General features: G+C 37.8%; 2 protein-coding genes across 10 annotated transcripts in view; both read left to right on the forward strand.

Moving 5' to 3' along the window:
• Positions 1-19,977, forward strand: part of DMXL1 (Dmx like 1) — a 77,557-nt gene extending 57,580 nt beyond the window's left edge. For 5 of the 9 annotated variants that reach the window (XM_080637794.1, XM_080637786.1, XM_080637788.1 and 2 more), the window contains 14 exons: positions 238-323; positions 2,123-2,324; positions 3,597-3,714; positions 5,001-5,063; positions 6,071-6,157; positions 6,779-6,900; positions 7,013-7,154; positions 11,675-11,735; positions 12,333-12,460; positions 13,079-13,171; positions 13,628-13,719; positions 14,652-14,704; positions 15,679-15,896; positions 16,273-19,977. In XM_080637794.1, coding sequence (XP_080493920.1) covers positions 238-323; positions 2,123-2,324; positions 3,597-3,714; positions 5,001-5,063; positions 6,071-6,157; positions 6,779-6,900; positions 7,013-7,154; positions 11,675-11,735; positions 12,333-12,460; positions 13,079-13,171; positions 13,628-13,719; positions 14,652-14,704; positions 15,679-15,896; positions 16,273-16,497 — 1,690 coding nt within the window. In that variant the 3' untranslated portion in view covers positions 16,498-19,977. Of the gene's footprint in view, positions 1-237; positions 324-1,347; positions 1,443-2,122; positions 2,325-3,596; positions 3,715-5,000; positions 5,064-6,070; positions 6,158-6,778; positions 6,901-7,012; positions 7,155-11,674; positions 11,736-12,332; positions 12,461-13,078; positions 13,172-13,627; positions 13,720-14,651; positions 14,705-15,678; positions 15,897-16,272 lie in introns of those variants that run through there. The other 4 variants (XM_080637787.1, XM_080637791.1, XM_080637792.1 and 1 more) reach the window with 4 other exon arrangements.
• A 1,231-nt stretch (positions 19,978-21,208) lies between these two features.
• The window catches only part of TNFAIP8 (TNF alpha induced protein 8), a gene marked incomplete at its 3' end in the record, with an annotated part of 63,721 nt that continues 61,214 nt past the window's right edge, over positions 21,209-23,715 (forward strand). The window contains exon 1 of the mRNA XM_080637606.1: positions 21,209-21,306. Coding sequence (XP_080493732.1) covers position 21,306 — 1 coding nt within the window. The 5' untranslated portion in view covers positions 21,209-21,305. The remainder of the gene's footprint in view (positions 21,307-23,715) is intronic.

A 23,715-nucleotide genomic window follows, 5' to 3' on the forward strand; every position in this document is an offset into this window, starting at 1 on the left:
TTTTCATGGCAGTGCATTATCCAGACTTAGTAGTTAATATTTCACAATAATAATAATTTTATTAATACTGGGTATAGTGACTTCTAAATTCAGAGTAATTATAGTATTCTGAAACACAGTTTGTAGTTGTCAGCAGTTTATAATGAGGATTTAAAGCTCTAAATTTAAATCCTAACCATGAATAAATGAGAGTTTATTTTCCTGTTAGTAAATGACTTACTAGTGCTTTCTTGTTAGTTGGTCACTGATGAGATTGGCAATGGTTCAGCTGGTACTTCACAATTTGAAGACTTTCTACCCTTTGGCTGGACATGATCTTTCAGGTAATAAGCAGCAGAGTTGTCTTTTTATACTTAACCACACTTAAAATCACTAATGTGTTGAATAATATGTATGTCATAGCTTTATTTTTAGCTCAAAAGTTCTTAATCTTTTTATGATCTTGGAATAATATGTATCACATAGGTATGTCTATGAAATAACATGATGGGTGGACAAGATGTCTGTGTGAGAAGGAATACTCAGTAGTTAGCAGAAGTCTGCATATGTAGGGATTGTTTTGCCTGTTAATTGCACAAGAATGTTTGCAGTATTTATTTCTTGGTGAAAACCTTATATTTTTTTGTAATTCAAGTTACATTATTCCTTTTTTCATAGAATTGTGGAATAATTTGTGTTGGAAGAGACCTTTAAAGAGAGGTCCAACCCATCTGTCATGGGCAGGGGACATCTTTCACTAAATTGTGTTTCTCAAAACCCCATCTAACCTGGCCAAAACCCCGTCTAACACTTTCAGGGATGGGGCATTTGCAAATTCTCTGGCAACTTGCTCCAGTTTCTCACCATCCTCATCGCAAAAAAAGTCTTCCTTCTGTCTAAATCTACTCTCTTCTAATTTGAAACCATTATTTCTTCTGCTGTCAGTACAGGCCTTGGTAAAGTCTTTCTCCGTTGTTCTTGTAAGTCCCCTCTAAGTATTGAAATAAGGTCTCTCTGGAGACTTTCTTCTCAAGACTGAACAACTCCAACTCTGTCAGCCTTTCTTCATAGAATGGGTGTTCCAACCTTCTGACCTGCTCTAATAGGTCCATGACTATCTTGTACTGTGGACCCCAGACCTAGATGCAATACTCCAGAAAAGGTCTCATGAGAATGAGTTAGAGGGGGTGAATCACCTCCCTCACCCTACTGGGTGCCCATCTTTTTATGCAGCCCGGGATGCAATCTGCTTTCTGGTCTGCAAATGCAGATTTGCTTTCTCAGGTACAATTTTTCATCCACTGGTATCCGTAAGTCTTTCACCCCCACCCCTAGCCTGTATTGATACTGGGAATTGCCCTGATCCAGGTGCACTTGTTCCTGTGAATGAGCTTCAGGAGGTTCCCAAGGGTCCCACTCCTCAAGCCTGTCAAGGTCCCTCTGAGTGGCATCCCTTCACTCTAGTAAGTCAACTGCATCACTCATCCTGGTGTTACCTGCAAACTTGCTTCACTCGCTACCACTGCCTATATCATTACCAAAGATATTGAAGAGTACAGATCCCGATATGCACCCATGAGGGATGCCACTTGTTGCTGATTTACATTTGACATAGAACCATTAATTCAAACTCTTTGCAGTCATTCAGCCAGTTCCCTTATCCATCAAATAGTCCACCCATCAAATCCATATTGTTCCAATTTCGAGGTGAGGATGTTGTGTGGGACCATGTCCAAGGCCTTACAGAAGTCAAAAGTGAAGGACATCAGTTGCGCTTCCCTTGCCCACCAGTGCAGGCAGTCCATCATAGAATGCTACCAGGTTAGTCAGGCACAATTTGCCCTTTATGAAGCCATACTGGTTTTCTCCTGTCAGCTGCCTGTCATCCACATGCATTAACATAACCTCCAGGAGGATCTGTTCCATGATATTTAATACGTCGGCACTGGAGAAGTCTGCTCCCCTCTTTAGCACAGAGCAGTTCATTTTTATTTTTTTTTTTAACTTGCAAATACCAAGTTGAAGTTTGAATAAAGCTTATTTTTTGAGATATTTGAAGTACACTTCAGCCTTCACCTCTGGAATTGTCTTTGTCAAGGTTATAAGGAAGAAGGAAGGTCTTTTATTATTCTTGTTTTTCTAGAGCTTCCAGTTAGCTCCCCAATATGCCATGCAGTATTGAAAACACTACAGCGCTGGGAACAAGTTCTTCTTCGACGTCTTGAGCTATATGGGGGTCCACCTCAACACTATATTTCAGTTCATGCTTCTGAAGATGTCCTAGCTGCTGGTCCTGCATTGCTTCGCCACAAAACTTTACTTGAGCCTACAAACACTCCATTCAGGTGTGCCTAATTTCTATAAACAGTGACTATAGTATCTTTAATATACTGTTAATGCATGTGATAAACCATAACTTTGATAACAATATAATTCCAGTTTCTGGAATTGTGGGTACACATCAGAACTCATGTATCACTGTTCCAAAGCAAGATTAGGAAAAAAAAAAAATCACAGTTTACAATTTTTTTTAAAGTTCTTTTATTGAAGCTGAATGTACTGGATTTGATATCTCTGTGGAAGAGCTATGGTTCACAATAAAATAATAGCAAATTTGCCTTGAGAGATAATTAAGGATGAGTGAAAATTAATAAAATAAGTGGCCTGTCTCTGGAAGGAATAGAAGTAGGTACTTATCAGTATATTTTCCTAAAATCAGAGAAGAGATATTTACTCTATATAATATTTGCATAGCTGTGACTTCACCTAGTTGCATGTTCAGCCAGAAAAGTGCTCAGTTTCTTAAATTGTCAATTTTAAATAGATTTCTCTTTTTTTTTTTTTTTTTTTTTTTTTACAACTTTTTTTTTTTTTGTAATAGTGTTATCACTTGTGGTTACAGAATCAACAGAAAGTTTGTCTTTCTGTTGTAAAATACGACACAGTTGTCACTGTTTCAGTAACTTGAGTTGATGAAAAAGGAACAGTTTAACATGATCTGCTGGCTGGCATTGTTTTTAAATTGTGATTTAAAGTGGTTCAGGGTTTGATATTTTTTGGCCTACCATAAGCAGTTATATTTGTATTTACAATTACGCTTGAATATACAGTTTATATGGATAAGCATAAATATTTGAAGCCTGATCTGATTCTACAATCCTTCCAATTTTGTTACTGAAGAGTCATGATTGTTTCAGAAATGGTACGTAATTGATGTGTTCCTAGCAGGAAGTGTTAGTCATTCATTTTCCATGTGACTGAAGTACTTATTAGCCATAAACAAAAATGATCCATACTGTAAAGAATGAGGTGGGCTAACAAATTATCTTTATGCTGACCTTATTGTTCTGTAATCTCTTGAAGAGATTTTTTTCACTTGTCTCAAGATAGGAGGTAAAAATGCTACATGTTCTTTTCTATCTCTCTTTTGCATTTCATCTCACACGTAGGTTTGCCAGGAAGATGGTATCAGAATGCTTCTGAAATAGGTCCTGTGCAGAGTTTAGAGACCTGTAGTTTTGCTTCAGCATTTCTTCTGACTAGAAGCTTGATTAGACTAGAAGATACTGCAGTCTTATGATTGTGATGTAAATATTTATTTTAACTTGGCTCTTTAGATCTAACAGTCATGTTGCACTATCAGTGAAGAGGCTCTGGCAGTATCTGGTTAAACAGGAAGAAATCCAGGAAACCTTTATCAGAAACATTTTTACAAAGAAGCGATGCCTTAATGAGGTTAGTATCTCATATAAGATGCATAAAATATTGCAGGTCAATCTGTAAGGTTTTACTGAAGTTATTTGTCTGATCTGTTTACTTTCTAGAGCACAATTAGATATCCACTTGGCTGTGACTCTAAATTGGCGGTATTCCATATTGAAAATATTTGTCCATTGTTTCACTGAAAACAAAAATAATCTGTCTTCAACAGTAGACGGATAGCTAGTACCACTTAGCTACAGTCATAGTCTTCATTAAAATCAGTATAAAAGCTGCCTCAAAAGAATTACAAACTTTAAAATATCACTGATTAAAACTAATAATCTAATCAAAGTTCTAGAAGTAGAACATCCTGGGTTTATCCATTGGTTTCTGTTGTGTTATGATTCAATTTTAGTAAGAAAAATGGTCATAGAACAGTTAACGTTTCTGTCTCTGATAACTTGTTCCAGTGTCTAGCTAGATTCCAGGTTCCAGATTCAGTTAAATCTTTTACAGTTGTGGCTCTGTAATGGAGTTTTTTGTTGTTTTGTTTTTCCCCACTCTTTCTTTAGTTGCTCCGTTTCTATTTACTCCCAATAATTTGAATGAATCACTTGTATTACAGAAAAATATGGAGTAGCAAAAAAAAATAGGAGAAACAAGATCTGAGCAAGTTCATAATGCAGGAGAAAGTATTAATGACTAGTAAAGCCATGGCAACAAAGAGTACAGTGTGATTAGTGAGAACTATTATAGACTTTGTCCTGTCACAACTAGAATATTAGCTTGTTTATTTGTGGCTAATTGTGTTCACGCTGCAGTTAAAAGGAAAATTGTTCATTTTTTCTTGTCCTTTAAAAATGCACCATTTCTGGTCATGTCCTATGTTAATGCAGCCATGTTGCTATGCTGTATGGAAAGGTATTTTGCAGTATTTTAGATGTGCTTCATATGTTTTCAAATAGGATCATTGGCAGTCTTACACAGCATAGTTGTGTTGGCTATATTTTGTATCCTCTTGTCACTGATAAAATGTCAGTGGAGATCACTTATTTTTCAGTAAATTATACTTTTGAAATGGTTAAGGTGCTGTTCCAATAGAGAATAGGTAAATCAGTGTCTTCTGTACTGAATATAGCATTTAGAATCTAATTACTGTTACTGTATAAAATAAGGGTGTATGTGAATGCAGACATACTGTTGTGTTTTAGTTGTTCTGTGTTGGTGTAAATGAAGAGGAATTAAAGCTTTCCTTGATACCTTGCATGTTATGTCTTATCTATATTTTCTGTTCTGTGGTTGTTCTTTCCTTGATGAAGTCATTAGAGGAGCACAGTGAAACCATGAAAAATTCTGTGGTGGAGGAGCCCATCATCAATAAGGTACACAGTAGTAATGCTCAAGTTAGTTAGATCTTACATCATGAAATATTTCCATTTTGAAATGGTGCTGATCTAATCTCCCTTAAAATATCTTTGCTGACATAGAAAAAGACATAAAAATACAGTTTTGCAAGAGATTCAGTTAAACTATTGTTGTTATAGAGCCTATCTGAAGCTAAATGTATCTTAGAAAGCTAGATTAAACAACCAGGGAAGAACAATATCTACTATCAAACTCCACAGCTATACCAGTTGGAGAGCTGAGATTGAGATTTGCCTATGTGACAAAAATTTAGTAGTACTGTGGGAACATAGTACATACAGGACCTTTCACCAGTATGAGCTGGCTAGCATAGTTGCCTGTAAGTAGAGGTAGTTAACTGAAGTCAGAGCAGTTTGTTAGTATGATAGTAGTTTGCTACTAAAAATTTTTGCTGAGCCTTAGTTTTAAGATGGTTGAAAGTGAACTGTGTAACAGTTTTATAGTAACTTTCTTGAAAGATTGGTTTGAAAGATGAAAAAGGTACAATATGATGCCTAGAATTGCAAACACTTTATTCTTCAGTATTCTTTTACAAAACTGGTGAGAAGATACAAATGAAGACACTGTGGTGTTTGTGGGCTACCTTGTTATTAACTATGCAGTAAAACAGTATTAGCAAGAAATTGGAATCAATCTTTTGTCATTAGCACCCCAAGTGTGCAGGGAGTCTCACTGGTTTTTAGTGTTCTTAAGTTGAAAAACTTGAGAATGGACACAGTACTGTGAGTTCTGTGACAAATGACATTTCTGTGTTGCTGTGGCAAACCCAGCATGGCACTGGGAAGCTACATTATTACAAATGAAAGAGGTGTTTGCAGGTTATATTTGTCATATTTTCTTAGAATTAAAATTGAGAAAAAAAAAATGAAAGTTCGTATGATCTGGTGTTTGGTCTCTGTTCTTCCAGTTAAAAGCACTGTTGTTTAGACGCTTGCATTTAAACATGCTTTGCATTTAAATACAGGTAGAAACAGATATGGGATACCCAGGAAGCAAGGCAAGAATAATCCATAAAGAGTCTGACATCATTACTGCTTTTGCAGTCAATAAGGTGAGTGTAAAGGATGTAGGATAATCTAATTGTGTTGTACTTCCACCTGATAAACAGATAGTAGTCCTGTTGTGCATGGGTGAGAGGTCCTTTACCAGCCATGCTGCTGCAGATTTGACTCTTAGCACTTCCTTCTCTAAAGCACTTTGTAATTATCTTTTCATAATTAAACAGTTCTACTACAGATTGTCTTTTTTCTCTTGTGCAGTGGATTGAGAGAAGGGAGAGGTGGCCTCTTTTTTTAAGCTTGTGTGTAGGAGTATTTTTCTTCTATTGAAGACAACTAGGAATTCATCTTTTCTTCTCCTGTTTAACCATTTCAGCCTGAAGAAGTGGAGAAGAGGAGCTTGTTTTCAAGCATTGTAGTATAGTGACCTCTTGTAAGCAAGAAGAAACTAGAACTGTTTGAGATAGGTGTATAATACAGATAGTGTGTGATGCTATCCTGAATGTAAATAGACTTTTAGAAAGGAAGTGTCAAGATATAAATATTTGGGTTTTGTAAATTGATTGTGTATGTTTTTGCAAACAACTGTACCATAACGAGAAAATCTTTCAAAAAAGCACCCTTTTGAGTATTCCTTTTATAACTGCCTTTGTGTGTGCTACATTTTTTTCCAGGCTAATCGGAACTGCATTGCAATAGCATCGAGTCATGACATACAAGAATTAGATGTTTCTGCAATTTTAGCTACACAAATCTATACCTGGGTTGATGATGATGTGGAAATAGAAAATAAAGGGTATACTTCTTCTGTTTCTAAAATTACAGCTTGACTGTGTTTAAATTGGTGTAACAAAGCATGGTATTTAATGTTTCTGTTTGGAATCTAACTTATGTTGTTTCATTTATAGGGCTGATGATTTCTTAGTTATACATGCTCGTGATGATCTGGTAAATGTTCAGGGAACCACTCCCTATACTCATAGCAATCCCGGCACACCTATCAATATGCCTTGGCTTGGTAGTACACAAACTGGCAGGGGTGCATCTGTGGTAAGTTGCTTGTCAAAGATTAGCCTTATGTACTCTGTCTACTTCTCTCCTTTTGTTTGCTCAGTGTTGCTGGTTTTATTTTACAGTTAGCATGTAAGTAGATGCTTCTTTTGTGTGTGTCACCAAGGTGAGCTGGAATTTTTATCTAATTAATAAGTTAAAACACTGCACAGAATTCAAGATACACCAACTAAGCAAGCCAGACTTTTTAGTGAAGCCATATTTGCTTTCTTTACTTAAGATACGTTGCTTAAAAATAAAGAATCAGGGTTCAGGTAAGAGTTTGTAGCATAAATTGTTCTCTAATGACTTGAAGCCAATGCTGTATCTAAAAAGCATATATTCAGGGGATTTCAGGATGTAAATTTGTAAAGATTAGGTAGAAATGTTTGTGTAAAATATTGAGCTAGATTTTCATTTTAAGCATAATCTTAAGTTTTATTCTGAGTTCCAGACTATTGTGTATTGTTGAAAGGACAGTGAATGAAATCCTAAAGCAGATTTCACTGGCAGGACAGAGGCTTCTAAAGAAATGAGTTAAACTCTGGAAACTGAGCAGCTTGAACCTGAGGAAAATGGGGTCCTTGGTTTTCATAAAAATAGGGAAGACAGGACTGCAAAAACAGGACCAGCTCCAAACATCATGTGTAGCTTGAACTTCACATCGTGCTGATGTATGACTGTTTATCTCCAAAGCTGTTGTCAGCTCTGTTGTCTTTGAAGTGCTGTGTAGTTTTGCCATAACCCTGCTTAGTAGCGTTATTAAATATCTCATTTCTGAAGATCATGGTTTAGATGAGACAATCAATTTCATTGCTCAGCATTTCTGAAATACACTAGAGTGAGGGACACTCGGTGAAGTGTGACTATGTCCACATGAGTAAATTGATCCTTCTTTTCATACAGATGATATCTCTGTGAGCACAAGGGGAACTCTTACTTCTAGAAATAAATTCTGTCTCTGGAGTGAAGCCTTCCCCTGAGCAAAAACCTCTTAGCTCAGATTTAATTCAGATAAAATGATAATTCTAGACTGGCCATTGACATACTTGGTTACTATGCACCATAGATGCTCTCTAGTAATGCAGATCTGTTGATTAGTTAGCTGGGAGATGCTTATTTTGAGCCACTTAACTGAAATGGTCAGACAAGACACCTATATCTCGCGTCATGTCTGCACATAGATGTGGAGTTTTCCTGGATAACCGAATACATTAAGTCTTGTGACTTGACTGCTCTTTGTGGTATTTTAACAGCTCACAGGAAGTCCATAAGTGGTAGAAGAATGAAATGTGAATTCATACTGTAGTTGATTTTTGAAATGATTTGGTGATTAGGAGTAGTAAATAAGGAATGAGCATTATAAGAGCAATGATGTTACCCACACATGGAAGTGGGTATTGTGCCAGTACCTACATCTCTCCCTTCTGTTTAGGAACTACTGATCCTCATTGCCAGTTTTGCAGCTCTGGTTTTACAGTTGGGCCTCTTCTGCAAGTATTCTTTGAATGCTTTTGCCACTTTCTCCTCTCTCTTCTATTTTTATATATTCATGTATGTGTTATGTATGTATACACACAGAGAGATGTACAGAATTTTTGTGTGTGTGTTCCTTAACAAAGTAATTACATAATCTGTTAACGTAATCTATTCTTACATGACCTTTTATACGTAGTAAAACTTTACCTAAGGAAATACGGCTGTGCTTGTGTTGAATGTGTCTGACATCAGGCTTCAGACCTAAATTCTATGTGGCATGCTGCTTGACTTCAGCAGAGTAGAGAACTAGCCATAGCATATGATGACACCTGCCCACCAGGGAGAGCAGCAAAGATACTGAATGAAGGACAAAGTAAATGAAGGAAGATACAAGGATTCTTGGGAGGAAATATATTTACTGTTGAAGGACTCAAATCTGGAGGAGAACTAGCTTCTCCAAAATCTTTCTTTTGCTGCTATTTGTTACTTTGTTCCTTCAGGTACTGCTTTTGATCCTTCTTCTGATCTTTGCTTTTCCATAATTGGCAGACCATTTAATAAATACAGCCCACTGTTCTTTACCATTACTGGCTTTTCAGTCTTGCTTCACTTCCATCAGCAAGGGAAACTATTGGACTTACAATACTCGGGCAGTAAATATTTCATTATCTCTAAGGTTTTTCTGTTACTGTTCTTCACTGTTTCCTCTTGCGCAGTTCATACAAGGTAAGTAAGGTGGCTTAGCACAAGATCCTTCTGTGTGATTGCACAGTTCTTACGTTAGGTGTTTCTAAGAGGGTACTGAAGTAAATAGTGCATTCTGTCAGCTTTGAAACTCAGGTAATGTCCAACAGTTTGTCTTCCAAGCCAGTATGACTGATACCAATAATCAGCAGTTTAATAATAGGTGGGTTGAATTTTAAGCTTTTTTATTCTTCAGTTTTACTGTACATTAGGCCCAAAGCACCTAACTGTCTAACAAAGCAGTCGGTGTTCTAGGCATCAGCTATTGTTAAGGAGAGACTGAAGGCTAGCAGTATCAAATGCCAGTAATATTGGTAATTGGAAGTATTTGCATTTGATAATGATTTGATTCTAAATCAGAGACACTGCACCAGAGAATTATGTTAGTGTAGGCTTTCAAAGGCACATTTCTGTATGCTTGCATTTTTCCAAAGCATTATGTGATCATGATGCATGCTTGTTTGTTGAATGAAGGAACATTACTTCCATTGACTTCTGGGTAAAAGTTAGTAGGTATAAAACTCAACACAGCCCTTCATTTTGAGGAAGAAAGAGAATGAGCATGAATAATTGTTCTTTCACTTACACAGAGATAAACTGTAAGTTTAGAGAGCCAAGTATTGCAATTATTTACTGATTTGTGTATAGACTAATGTTTGAAGAATATAATCCTCTGTTGTCATAAGTCTTATAATGCATATATTGTCTAAATCTTCTTCCAAAATCATAGAGTCCTAGAATGGGTTGGGTCAGAAGGGACTTTCAAAGGTCATCTAGTCCAACCCCCCTGCAATGAGGAAGGATATCTTCAACTAGATCAGGTTACACAGAACCACATTCAGCCAAAATACGATTGAGAGGATTGCAATTACTCCACTAATCCAAATACCAGGAAACTTTAACAAGAAAATAAATTATTTCCCTAAAAGCGTTTCTTTCGTCCTTTTTGTTTGCAAACTGAAAGTTTGGAAAACATTGCTTTTCAATTCTTTTGAACATATTTAGTAATATGAAGCAAGTAAAAATTTTTTATTCATACCAGTCTTCCAGTTCACACCCTGATATAACCAGAGGCCAGGAGAGAATGCATACTTGAAATACTTGATCTGTTATCTACTGTTTCAGTGACAAAATAGTGGCAAAATGCTGTATAAAATTCAAGCAGTTGAAAATCAGGGTTAGACTTGATGATCTTAAAAGGTCTTTTCCAACCTAAATGATTCTGTGAAAGTTCACTGCCAACTAGTTAACTGATGCATAGAAGGTGGTATACTGCTGTATTGAGTGCTCTGGCAACCAGCTTTTATTTGTGCTATCATTTAAAGTTAAAACCTAGCACAAATATGAATTTATGCCCTCTTCTCCTCCAAATGTCGTGTAAATAGTATGTGCATGAGCAAACTGAATCCAACAGTTTTCTGAAGAGAGCCCTCAAAGTAGCCAGATGAGAACTGACAGGAAATAAAAGAATGAAAACTTAACTTGACGTACATTAATAGAAAGAAGGGAAGAGACATGCAAGGAAAATACGGATAAATTTCCCTGATGAAAAACCTCTACCAATTCTTTCCTATTGTGGGTTGGACTTACTTAATTAGATGAAGTTTTTATCTTAACTGTCTAATGTCTCTACTCTGTTTATTTAACTCTTTCCAGTTACGGATTAATCAGCTAAGAATCAGCATTCTTGGTACATTACCTTGCTCTAAGCAAAGTTTGGAATTTAGGAACAAAAGTACTACTGAAAGTCCATTGGATCTGTACTAGCAAATTATAAACGCTCTTGAACAATCTTTGATTTACCAGTTGTCAGATATATTGCTTATTCTGGATGGCTGCAAATAATCACTTTTCAGTCAATGACAATGAATTAACTAGACTTGAAAACAAATATATTCCTTCCTATTTTTTACTTCTTTTAAAGTTTGTTTACCTCTTTCTTTACATGCTTCTGCCTCTCTCTTGCTTATCTTACAATATTCAGGAATATTCCAATAAATTTAATGGAATCAGAAAGGAATTGGCAAGAAAAGAGGTAAGACTGCAGTCTAAGGAGTGTTTATATTTGGATCCATAAATCTCTGAAGGAAAAAGTTAATATTTACCTAGATGTATAAAGCTGCAGAAGTATTAAGATCTACACTAGTCTTGAAGAAATTGACTTTTATCTGCATTTTTAAACCCAATACTTCCTTTCAGTAGGAATTTTCATAGGAAACAATTCTATGTGATCAGTAATTATTCTAGTTCAGTAGATTCTTTTTCAGTAGTATTGTTTAATTTTCTTCTATTCTCAGATGCTCAAGAAGGCTATTAATAATGTCAGAAGAATGGCTTCTCATCCAACATTACCATATTGTAAGTTCAGTTTTGCCACAAAAAAAGAGAGGTTAGCTAAAGATGATAAACTTACTGGCTCTGTTTCTTAGTATGCTATTTTGTACTAGCACAGCAATCTATTATATGTTTTAAAAGTTGATTGTAAGCCCTATTTTACTGAAACGGCTTTTCCTTTCCCCCAAAGAAAGTATGGGGGATATAGAATAGCCTTTAGAAAAAGTGATTTTTTTTTTTTTTCCCCCAATGAACAAAAAGTACTTCTGTTTTATTTGTGACTTGGGTAAAAGATAGCATGAAAATAGGTAAAAAATAGCATGAAAAAGATACATTACTATATCCCAAGTAAATAGCTTTTTATTTCAGTACCATCTAAATACTGTTCTTAAACAATAAGTACAGTTCAATAATGTTTGAATACATTAGACAACAAAACAGTTTTTAAGTTTCAGTGGTACACATTACTATATTATGCCATATACTATGGCACATAGTATGGAACTAGTTATTTTGAGGATGTTATGGGCTGATGTGAGATTTCTTAACATTTTGGAAGCAACCTTCCTGCTCAACTGCTACAACATCTGTGAAAAATCATGTAAATATTTTCTGTTGCAGACCTGACAGGTGCTCAAGATGGAAGTGTAAGAATGTTTGAATGGGGTCATGCACAGCAAATCACATGTTTTCGGTCTGGTGGCAACTCAAGGGTAACTCGAATGAGATTCAATTACCAAGGAAATAAGGTAACTGATGGAAAGCGCTGTACTTGCCCTCTTTCCCTCCTCTTCTAATATAATTGCAAACTAGCAGAAACAATACATGCTTCAAATCTAAGGTGTTTCTCTGAATTGTGGGTAATTCCTCTATAATATATACATAGAATCATAGAATCAATCATAGAATCAATCATAGAATCAATCATAGAATCAATCATAGAATCAATCATAGAATCAATCATAGAATCAATCATAGAATCAATCATAGAATCAATCATAGAATCAATCATAGAATCAATCATAGAATCAATCATAGAATCAATCATAGAATCAATCATAGAATCAATCATAGAATCAATCATAGAATCAATCATAGAATCAATCATAGAATCAATCATAGAATCAATCATAGAATCAATCATAGAATCAATCATAGAATCAATCATAGAATCAATCATAGAATCAATCATAGAATCAATCATAGAATCAATCATAGAATCAATCATAGAATCAATCAATCGTTAGGGTTGGAAAGGACCTTAAGATCATCTAGTTCCAACCCCCCTGCCATGGGCAGGGACACCCCACACTAAACCATGCCACCCAAGGATACATACGTATTTACAATTAATATCTCTTTTTCAGTTTGGAATTGTTGATGCTGATGGATATATAAGTTTATATCAAACAAACTGGAAATGTTGTCCACTTACTGGAACTTCACCTAAACCATATTTGGTAAGCTGAAACGTAAATTTACTTCTATAAACTTGTGTTGTGCCCTCTTATTTCCTTCCTCCTTTGGAATAGTTAGAAGAGGGCACGGACTGTGTTGATAACCAGTATTAATCAAGATTTGGCAATATAATGTTGACATCTTGTGATCCATATTATGACTGAGTTCTTAAATCCTAGTCATACTTACTAGGTTGGAAAGAAGAAAATGCAATGTTAGATCTAAAATAATTTTGTTTTTTGAGACTTGTTAATAATTGTCAATTGTTAATTATCAAAAATGCAGGACTAGAAAGTATATGAAAAATTAAGAGTATCAGAAGGCATTCACATCCCTTTATAAGTCTGCATTCTTTAAATTGTTTTCTAAACAGCTTACATTCTTGAGGAAGCTCTAGATTTTATACTTGCACAAAATCAATTACTTTTGTAATTAATTTTTAAACTGCAATTTTTCAGACTTGGCAGTGTCATAATAAGACAGCCAATGACTTCGTTTTCATCAGTTCTTCATCTCTGATAGCCACAGCAGGATCATCTTCTGACAACAGGTAAGAACTGCTGTGATAATGCATAAAAATTAAGTGGTACTATGTTTTTTCTTCTTCCTTCTTTTTTTTATTTGATGACTCTGCTTAAGCAGTTTAAAAGAAATATGAATACTCCTGCTCTTTTTACTTTTTTGTGGGAGGGGGAGAGAAGCAATGTTTGCAGCTAAATTCCATGTGCCTGTTAAAGGAGGTTCCATAGGGAAGCACAAATCCTCCGTACATGTGCCATATGAGTAGGGAAAGTAGAGAGGAGGTGCTGATCTCTTTTGCTGGTATCCAGTGACAGGACATGTGGAACTGGTTCAAAGCTGTGCCAGGAAGGTTCAGACTGGACTTCAGGAAGAATTTCTTTACTGAGAGGGTGGTCAAGGACTATGTGCCAAGCCTGTCAGTGTCTAAGACGCATTTGGACAATGTCCTTAATAACAGGCTGTAACTTCTGGTAAGCCCTGAAAGGGTTAGGCAGTTGGATAATTATAGGTCCCTTCCAACTGAACTGTTCTATTCATACAAGCCTGTCTTAAAGTACTTTTATAGATGTAGAGAGTTGGCATAGGTTTACATTTCACACTTACTAAGTAAGTTTTGATCAAGAAATGGCAAAACCTGCTAACATTCAGGTGAATTCAGCTACAAAAAAATTGTAGTCTCAGTATGAATCCTTTATGAGAAAAATTAGTCCTGGAATGATTGTGTACGGTGCATGCTCTTGCAGTATTTGTACAACTACGAAAGTATTTTGGAGTCTGCTCAAAAGTTATTATTGAAAGTCTGCTTACAGTGCTTTTATGCCTGAAACAATCTTTAAGGTTCAAATGACTTTTAGAGTGTTAAAATACTTCAGAGCATTTGTTCCTGAATTAAAATGTTTTGGTTTTTTCTTGTTGATTTTTTTGTTTGGGGTTTGTTGTTTTTTTTTTCTTTTCCTGCAGAAATATTTGCCTTTGGGATACTTTGGTTTCGCCTACAAATAGCTTGGTGCATGGTAAGTAAAACTAAATAAAGCCATCAAAATATTTAATCACACTGTGATTGTGTCTGTATTTATGGAAAAGTTATTGTAGAAAGTAATTTTAATATTGGAAGTGAAACATCTTTCACAGTCCTGAGTGTACCAGCAGGAATATAAAAACAGATTTTTGAGAAACAGTGCTTTATGCAAGTGGTTAGTTTTATGGACATGTGCACCTTCCTTTGCATAGCTTGTACATTTGCACCACAATTGCAGCCCCTGACAACCAGACATCTGTGACTTCTGTTCCTTTTTAAAGGATTGTGAGCAACTCCTGCTTGTAGTGACTAGCATGTTGAGAAGACAATAGCTGTAACATTGTAGAAGCTATAGTTTTTAGCATAGTTATGAGATACGTATTTTCAGGATATGCATTCACACCCTTCAATTTAAGGTTCCTATGGCTGTCTCTGTATTCATAAGTGAGAGAGGCCCCACTCAAATTTTATTAGTTAAGTGTTAGACCGAATACTGGTACTATAAAGATAGCATTGAGCACTTGCAGTTACATTATGTGTTTGGAAAATGTGTGAGGACTTGTTTTTTATGAACCTAAAACAGACGTTTGAAACTTACAAGATACTTGGACAAGTGATTTAGGAGGACATCTTTTACGGGAAACATATGCCTTAAATTATCAAGCATTAGAGAGTTTGAAAAGTATCTGTTTCTGGTCAAGGCTTAATAATTTATGATTACATAGGGATAGAGAAAAGGATATAATTTTTTTTTTCATACAGTTTGCAACTGCTTGAGAATACTGAAACTTCAAGATGTCTGACGTGAAACCTAGGTTTTAATATATACAGTACTACAATTAATGGACTGGTTGTGGTCAATTGGATTACCAAAGTAACTGTTGCTACTGTCTTGAAACATTGCAGCTTGATAGAAAATTGAAGTTAGTACTGTGTGTTTTATTTAAATTACTTTGCTTTGGTTTTCAGCTTTTATCTGTCATGATAGTGGAGCGACTGTGCTAGCATATGCTCCAAAACATCAGCTGTTAATCTCTGGAGGCAGAAAAGGCTTTACATGTATAATTGATCTTCGACAAAAACAGCAGCAACAGTTACTCCAGAGTCATGATTCTCCAGTCAAAGCAATTGCTGTTGATCCCACAGAAGAGTATTTTGTCACAGGATCTGCTGAAGGCAACATAAAGGTATTAATGAGGGGAAGAGAACAGATGGTGATGGAGGTGTAAATTCAAAAAGAGTCTTGCATAGGTGTGGAATAATCAGATATGTCATGTCTTCTCAACTCTGACTTTTCACTATTGCTAATGTAATTATGAAATTTTAATCTCACAGTCCCCCTTGTTAGTCTTACTTTAGTTCTTATATATACTCATTAAAGGAAATGAGTATTAATATTCTATAACTGTGTCATTACAGATTGCTACCTCTCTTTTCATTTACAGTTAGTGTCAGAAAAATTAATGCAAAATGTAGACCAATTTCTGTATGACTCATTACTGGTGAATTTTAAGATCACAGTAATTATTCTTATAAGAAGTTGATGTTTTGATGCTTTTTCAGGTATGGAGTCTGTCTACATTTAATCTTCTTCACACTTTCGTCAATGAGCATGCTCGACAGTCTCTCTTCAGAAACATTGGGACGGGAGTCATGCAAATTGAGACAGGACCAGCAAATCACATATTCTCTTGTGGTGCTGATGGAACAGTAAAGATGAGGATCTTGCCTGATAGATTAAGCCCTTTAAATGATGTGGTAAAAAATGATGTGAAATTTATGATGTAATATTTTTCTCAGAACAGTGTATAACATTCCCCTTCTACCATCCCTGAAAATACTTTCCCTGGAACTAGCCAACAAAGCAGATACACAATGATAGCTTGTGCCACAAAGATGCACTTTTTGGGTTTTTTGCCCCCATATTTATTACCCTGAAACTTTAGTCCCTTCTGCACTGATGCCTTAAGGATTAACAAAGTTCTTCAGATTTTGATTGTTGCCTAAAATAAAAACTATATATGGCTCCAAATTATATAGTTATAATACTATTAAGATGTTGCTGAAGTAGTTTACTCTTCCTTTTGAGGTAGTTACACTCCCACCTTGGGCATGGCCTCTGTCCAGACGGAAACCAGAAAATGTTACTCTTTCACTGTGGCAACTATTAACAATTGTCTCTCTTCTCAACTCTAGTCAGCTGACGTTAAAAAATTTTACCTATGTGTAGAAGAGAAAGCCTGTATGAATAGATAGTCCTGGCCATGCAAGCATTCATATAATAAGCCACTATCTGTCCCCATTCCTGGAATCCAGGCTGTTTACCTCTCTAACTTGCCTGATCTCCTTCCTCTGATCTAGGGTATAAGAAACTGAAGGATGTTCTGTAACTTGTCTTCTGTTCTATAGCTTGAATCACTGCCATCAGGATGGCAGGCTTACCTTTTAAAAAGAAATATATTTTTTACCCTGAACACTCCCTTTACAAATATCTGTAAATATTAACGTATATCTTCCTAGTAAAATAGTCAAGATTGTGTGAAGTTTCAGTCTTGATCGAAAAGATGCAGGAAGATACGCTTTAGGATATGTCACTAGAATTTCTTCAAAGACTATTTATTTACATGTCTGTAGATGGGGAATAAAATAATAATTTATTTTTACATTTTTTTCCAGTAAGACTTTTATTTAGCCCAAAGATACTCAGTTCATACTTAGCACTTACGTTTTTGTTTGTCTGCTTTTCCTAAGTACTTTACAAAAAAGGAAAAAGTAAAAAACTTCAACAGCAAAGTACTTTAATACTGTCTCTGTACTGTATGTTTACATCTGGTGTAAAATGAAAGACAAAATAGTTTGGAAAGGATAGATGGGTTGTTTTTTGTTTTTTGGGGTTTTTTTTGCCAAAATATTAAACTGCATAACTTAAATGTTTGACCAAATTATTAATGCACAAAGCCTTTTATTTTTTGTTTTATTAGCTTAAAACTGTTTCTGTAAGTATTTTGGTTTACTTTTCCTGACTTGAGAGCCTGACAAAGGTTTAATTTGTAAATTACATGTGAGGCTGGATTACTTGAATGCCGATGGTGTACTTTTTGCTAAAAGATATTTTGTGAAATATAGCACCAAGATATTAACTGTAAAATAAACTTGTCAAATTAGAAACTATGGGGATAAATAAAGCATAGCAGAAATGAAGGGCTTGCAAACCGAACTTTGTAACATTCTCAGGATGCTTTTCTCTTAAGAATATAAAATTGTTTAAAAAGATTTTGTAAAATGTATTAAGGTCATTTTAAATGTATGTTTCACAAGTTGCAGTGCAAACACTATGAAGGTTTTTATGCACATAACCTAAATTTTCAGATTGTGCAATAAAAAGAATGTGAATATTTTGCCATGAAGAAACATGTGACAGCATTTCAAACTGGTACAGCTGTTCAGTGTAATTGTAATTGTTCTACCACAATTACACATTGAAATAAATATTGATATCAAAGCAGTTTAAGTACAGTGGTGGACCAGAAAAGTGACTGACTAAAAGTGATACCACCTTACCAGACTTGCCCAATGTGTATGTCATATCTGCTCAGTGGCTGAGTTTCTAATATTCCTTATTCTTATCAAAGAAGGAAAACAATGGAATTAACACTAGCACACTCCTTGAGAATCGACTGAAACCCTGACTATATTGCTGCTTATTTACATGCATTAGTTTTATGCACCTACTGAACTAATAAAGTTACATTCAAAACAAGAAAAAAATGTGCAAAAATCATGGCAATATTATATAATTATGATGTCCTAATGTTTTGTCCTTAAATATTTATATCTCATTAGCTTTAGTATTTCAAGCTCAGTTTATTGTACTGGCAATCACAAAAAGCTGTCTTATCATCTGCTAACTAAGCAGATTTTATATGTAGTTTGCCAAGACATACAATGTTGTCATTTTTTCTGAGTAGAGCTGCACTGTGAATAATCCTGGCAAACTTAGGCTTATACCAGAAAAGTACTGACGGTGAGCAGGCATTTTTCAATAATGTTTATAGTTGCCATAAGCTACTCTCAAAATGAAATTATGTAAAATCAAGATGTATTTGCCACACCTTCCTAATCTACCCAATAAATCCTGCAGAAACTCAACCTTCTAGAGTTCCATGTTGCTGCTACTTCATTTAAAAATTAGTTGTTTGCTTGTATAATGTTTATTGGTGTTTAACAATTATTGTAAGTCAAATTACTGGTAACTTTCTTGTAATGATGGAATCAATTAGTTAACTTCTGTTGCATATGAAACTTTTAAAGGGACACTCTCAACTTTAAATCTAGTCATTGGGGAGAAACTAAACTCAGCAGTCTTTCAGCTGCAGCCCTTAAACTTTTCCAGTGACTTCTGTCCTCCAGCAGTTAATGCATTCTCCCTGTTGCTATGCAGGTTACTCAAACAGAAGGGTAACAGCAGCTGCGCAGAGGGATTGGATTGTGTGCTTGAAGTAGCCATGTGCACAAACTGAGCTTAAACTTTTTGTTTGCCAGTGCTTAGTCAACAGTAATTCCATGTCCAGGCAAAATAGCTTGTAGTTGATAATGTCCCTTTCAAAATATCATAGATTAGCAGCTGTGATGTGTTTGTCTATGTAGCAATACATAATACAATCAGAGCGTGTCATTCTTGTGTTGCCAATTCAGTTATCTCAAACAGGTATACTGTCCCAGTTCTTTACGATTACTTCATAACCTGTGAGAGTTAAAACTGGCCATCTGGGTACTTAAACTGGCTTGCTGTGTGACTTTCAACCAGAAAATTCTCAGCTGACAGCTGATGTTGTGTGATGTTTATGGACAAAGATGGATAGTGGAATAGATGCAGATTTTGTACCATGCTGCTGTGGCGCAAGGTGAGCTTATACATGTTCTACTGCATTTTAGAAACCTCACTACCAGTTACAGGAAATAAACTTGTTGAGATATGCTACATTAGGTACCGCTCTCTCCCTCTTAAGAGCACTGAGTATTAGATTAGTTGCAATAGGTATAAAAAAAAGTGATTAAAAGGAAATAAGCTTGGAGATGGTATCTTCTCCAAGGTAATTTTTTCAAATGTTTATTTTTACTAAAAATAGCAAAACCACCTCTAATGGCAGGTTCAGCACACTGATCAAACTACTTTCTATAAAATAAAAAGATTGATTTACTAAGTTTCTTGGCGTGTCTTATTCCTCCCTATTTCTAGCTATAAAATCTGCATGGGTTTGGCCTTTCTCCTTTTCTGTCTTTTCTTATTTTATTTTAAGTAAATTAGCTTTAACAATGTTTTTTTGGTCTTTGGTTGGTTTTGGGTTTTTTTTAGGGTTTTTTTTGGGGAGTGGTGTGTAGTGTGGTTCTGAGTTTGGAGTTTTTTTTATTGTTCTTTTTGTTCAATGCATATCAGTTGTAGTCAGTTCCAAGTCATTTCTCATGGGAATAAGGCTGATGTTTCTGTTATTTTCTTCCACAACTAACTTTTAACCCTTTTCTGCTTTTCTAAACTTGAAAGCCTGTGATAGTTATTGGGAACCTCACCTCTTAACTGTCCCACCTCTAGAAGAGGCACAAAGATGGGTGCCCCTACTCATACACCAAGCAGCAGCCTGCTGCCAAAATTAACACTACAATGTGTAACCAGCAGGTCAAAGGAGGTGATCCTTCCCCTCTGCTCTTGTGAGACCTCACTTGGGGTATTGTGTACAGTTCTGGTGTCCTCAGCATAAAAAGGACATGGAACTGTTGGAACAAGTCCAGAGCAGGGCCACGAGGATGATCAGGGGACTGGAGCACCTCCCATATGAAGACAGGCTGAGAAAGTTGAGGCTGTTCAGCCTGGAGAAGAGAAGGCTGCGTGGAGACCTCATAGCAGCCTTCCAGTATCTGAAGGGGGGCTATAAGGATACCAAAGAGGGACTCTTCAGTGGAGGCTACAGGAATAGGACAAGAAGGAATGGTTTTATGCTGAAAGAGGGTAGATTCAGGTTTCATATATGGAAATTCTTCACTGTGAGGCTGGTGAGGCACTGGAACAGGTTGCCCAAAGAAATGGTAAATGCTCCATCCTTGGCGGTGTTCAAGGCCACGTTTGACAGAGCCTTGGGTGACATGGTCTGGTGTGAGGCGTCCCTGCCCATGGCAGGGAGTTGGGGCTATTTGATCTTAAGGTCCTTTCCAACCCTAACCACATCATGATTCTATCACATTGAGCTCACTGGAACGAAGGAACAGTTTTCTTCGGGGCTTGCTCTTGCAACAGTTAGAACTCCTCAAGTTCCACCGCAGGGAAAGAAGCGAAGAAAAGATGGCCCAGCAGCCCAGCACCGCGACCGCGCGTTCCCTCAGAGTTGTGTTCACTCTCTCTCCTTCCCCGATGCTCTCCCCGGTGTGCGCCCCGGGGGCAGGAGGCCGGGAGCACATCCTGCTAGCCCGGGCCGCGCACCGCCCCGCCCCCTGGCGCGGAGAGCCGGGGTGCCTCAGCCGCGCCCGCACCGCCTCAGCATCGCCGCGCCCGCAGCTCCCGCCGCCAGCCCCGAGGAGGCGCCGCCGCCGCCCCGCTCCCACACAGTAAGTGCCACCGCTAACACCGGGGCCTGGCGGTGCCCCCGCAGCCTCACAGCCGAGGGGACAGCTGTAGCGGCCCTGCGCTGCAAGTGGGAAGCGGAGCTGGGCTGCCCCCGAGTTACGCAGGGCTCGACATGGGGGCCGAAGTGCGGTGGCTGGGGCGGAGGGAGCTCAAGGAGTCCCCGTCGGGCCGGGGCTGGAGCCGGGGTCAGAGCGCTGCCGCCTCCTGCCCCGGCGGGTGTAGTCGTTGCGAAGTCCCGGCCCGCCTCGGAGCGGCTGTCCCCGTGGGGGCTGCCCGAAAGCGCCGGCCTTGAGAGCTCCGACACGTAGGAGGACAGTAGGGTGAAAGCTGCACGGGGGTTTCCATCGGGAAGCCGCTCCGCCTGTCTTCCCTCGGGCGCTCCCCCCGGGCGGCGGGGCAGATTTCTGCTTTTCTCAGAAATGTTGGTGCTTTTGGTCCGGGCGAGCCGTCGCTGGGGTGTGCTTGAGCCCGCACAGCACATCTGTAGCTCTTGAGGCAGAGGCGACAAGTGTGGTGACGCAGCCGAGTGTTGCGCGGCGCTGGTAAAGGACAAACTTCTCTGAGAGTTTGGTTTTGAACTACGACTAGCAGAAGTTCTGCCACAAAGTTAGCTTGTTTCTTGCTTACATACTGCTGAGCAAGAGGGATCACGGTTCAGGGTGGGCTCCTCCCCTTCAGGAGGCAGGATGGTCAGGCTTTCCACGGTGGAGGTCTGTGCGTCTCTGGAGGTGCACGCTCACAACTGTTTTGAGCACACATCCGCATCCGTAAAGCAAAACGCAGCCCAAGTGATGTTCCGCTCTGCACGTGTCTGGTTTCGGCTGTGCTCCTTTGCAAAACACTTGGTGTAACTGCTTTGTGAAACTGCCCACGTTACCAACCGCCCGCCCAGAACTCTCCCAGCCGCCGGATGCGGCGGATGAGCAGCTGTGGGTTGCACTCGCTGGCTCCTAACAGCGCTGCTTATCTCCTGTAAGCTCTGAATAGGATATTTGCTTTGAAAGAGCACTGGTATCGGAGCCCTTGCGACGGCCGATTAGCCCGTCAGTTGCCACAGACTGCAGGTCTGGTCTGAAAAGCGCCTTTGGGCTGAACCTCGTCACTTGCGAGGTCCAGTAACTGTTGTCTTTTGGCAAACCCAAGGCGGGGGTTGCCGGGGCAGCACAGGTCAGGCTGCACCAGATGCGTAAAGGCACTCTGCCTGGACAAAGTCCTGGTCTGCACGCTGTCCCTGTTCCCGTGGTGGGGGAGCACATTACATTACATGAATGCTGTTTAAAAACGTAGGAAAAGCCCTTGACACTGTGTATTGCTTATAACTCTTCCAGTTACTGGTTTTTGGAGGGAATCTTTTTTCCTTTGTGGTGGAAGTTTCTGGTTATTATTTCGACCTTGTAATGTTTTATGAGCATTTCAGTAAACTTTTGAGCCTCAGTGCAAGTTATTGTAACTTCAAGTAAACTTTTAAAGTTGTGACTTCAGTAAACTTTGGAGGCAGTGCAAGTTACTGTAACTTGAATTTAGGTTAAGTTCCTTATCTCATCATGCTGCCTGTATTGTTGTTACCATGTATTAGTAGTGCAAAAATGTAACATCATGTGTTTTGCAGACCTCAGTTTTAGCTTAAACATGCATGGGCTGCATGTTACATAAACAGTATACATTTTTACCTTTGCCTCATTTAAAGCAAGAGAATGGGGAGGAGAGAAAAACATCCTTAAAGGAATCAGCTACTTGAGCATTAGAAGGTGTTTTGATGTTCCTCACTGCTTCATCCCAGCGGTCTAAGAGGTAGGAATCGTCTGCTGTCAAATGAACTATGTAAAAGTTTAATGAGGCTCTAAACGGGAATTGTTTGGGGTTTTCGGTTTTTTTTAGGGGGCAGGGAGGTAGGCAGAGAAACCAAAGAGGAAGAGTTTTGCAGGGGAAGGAAGTCCAAGACCACTATTTGGTAGGCAAAACTTGGTGAATTTGGAATATGCTCAGAAGCAGGAAGAAGGAACTGAAATGTTCCAGTACATTTACATACTTATTATTATATCACCTGGAAGCAAATTTCATGTGGAATATTATCAAAAGCAAAAGTTGTGGCACAGATCTTTGCAGGAGCACAAAATACTGAGGCTTGAAATGGAAATTGCTCGCTATTTCCCCTGTCAACAGGAAGCTGCTCATTTCCGTTAAATAGTAACTAGCATAACCTGACTAAACAGAGATTTCAGTATACTTTGTGGCTTAATTTGCCTATTTTGAGATTTCTTTAAATATTGCTGCTAGGTAAACAATAATAATTGCTGCTTCAAATGGCTGAGGAAATAATCAAATGGTTGAGAAATCTCAGCCTTGGTCAAACTCTTATTTCAGTGCATCAAGACTCTCAATACATCAAG

Source organism: Psittacula echo (genome assembly GCF_963264785.1).
Source record: "Psittacula echo genome assembly, chromosome: Z".
Classification (NCBI taxonomy): Eukaryota; Metazoa; Chordata; class Aves; order Psittaciformes; family Psittacidae; genus Psittacula; species Psittacula echo.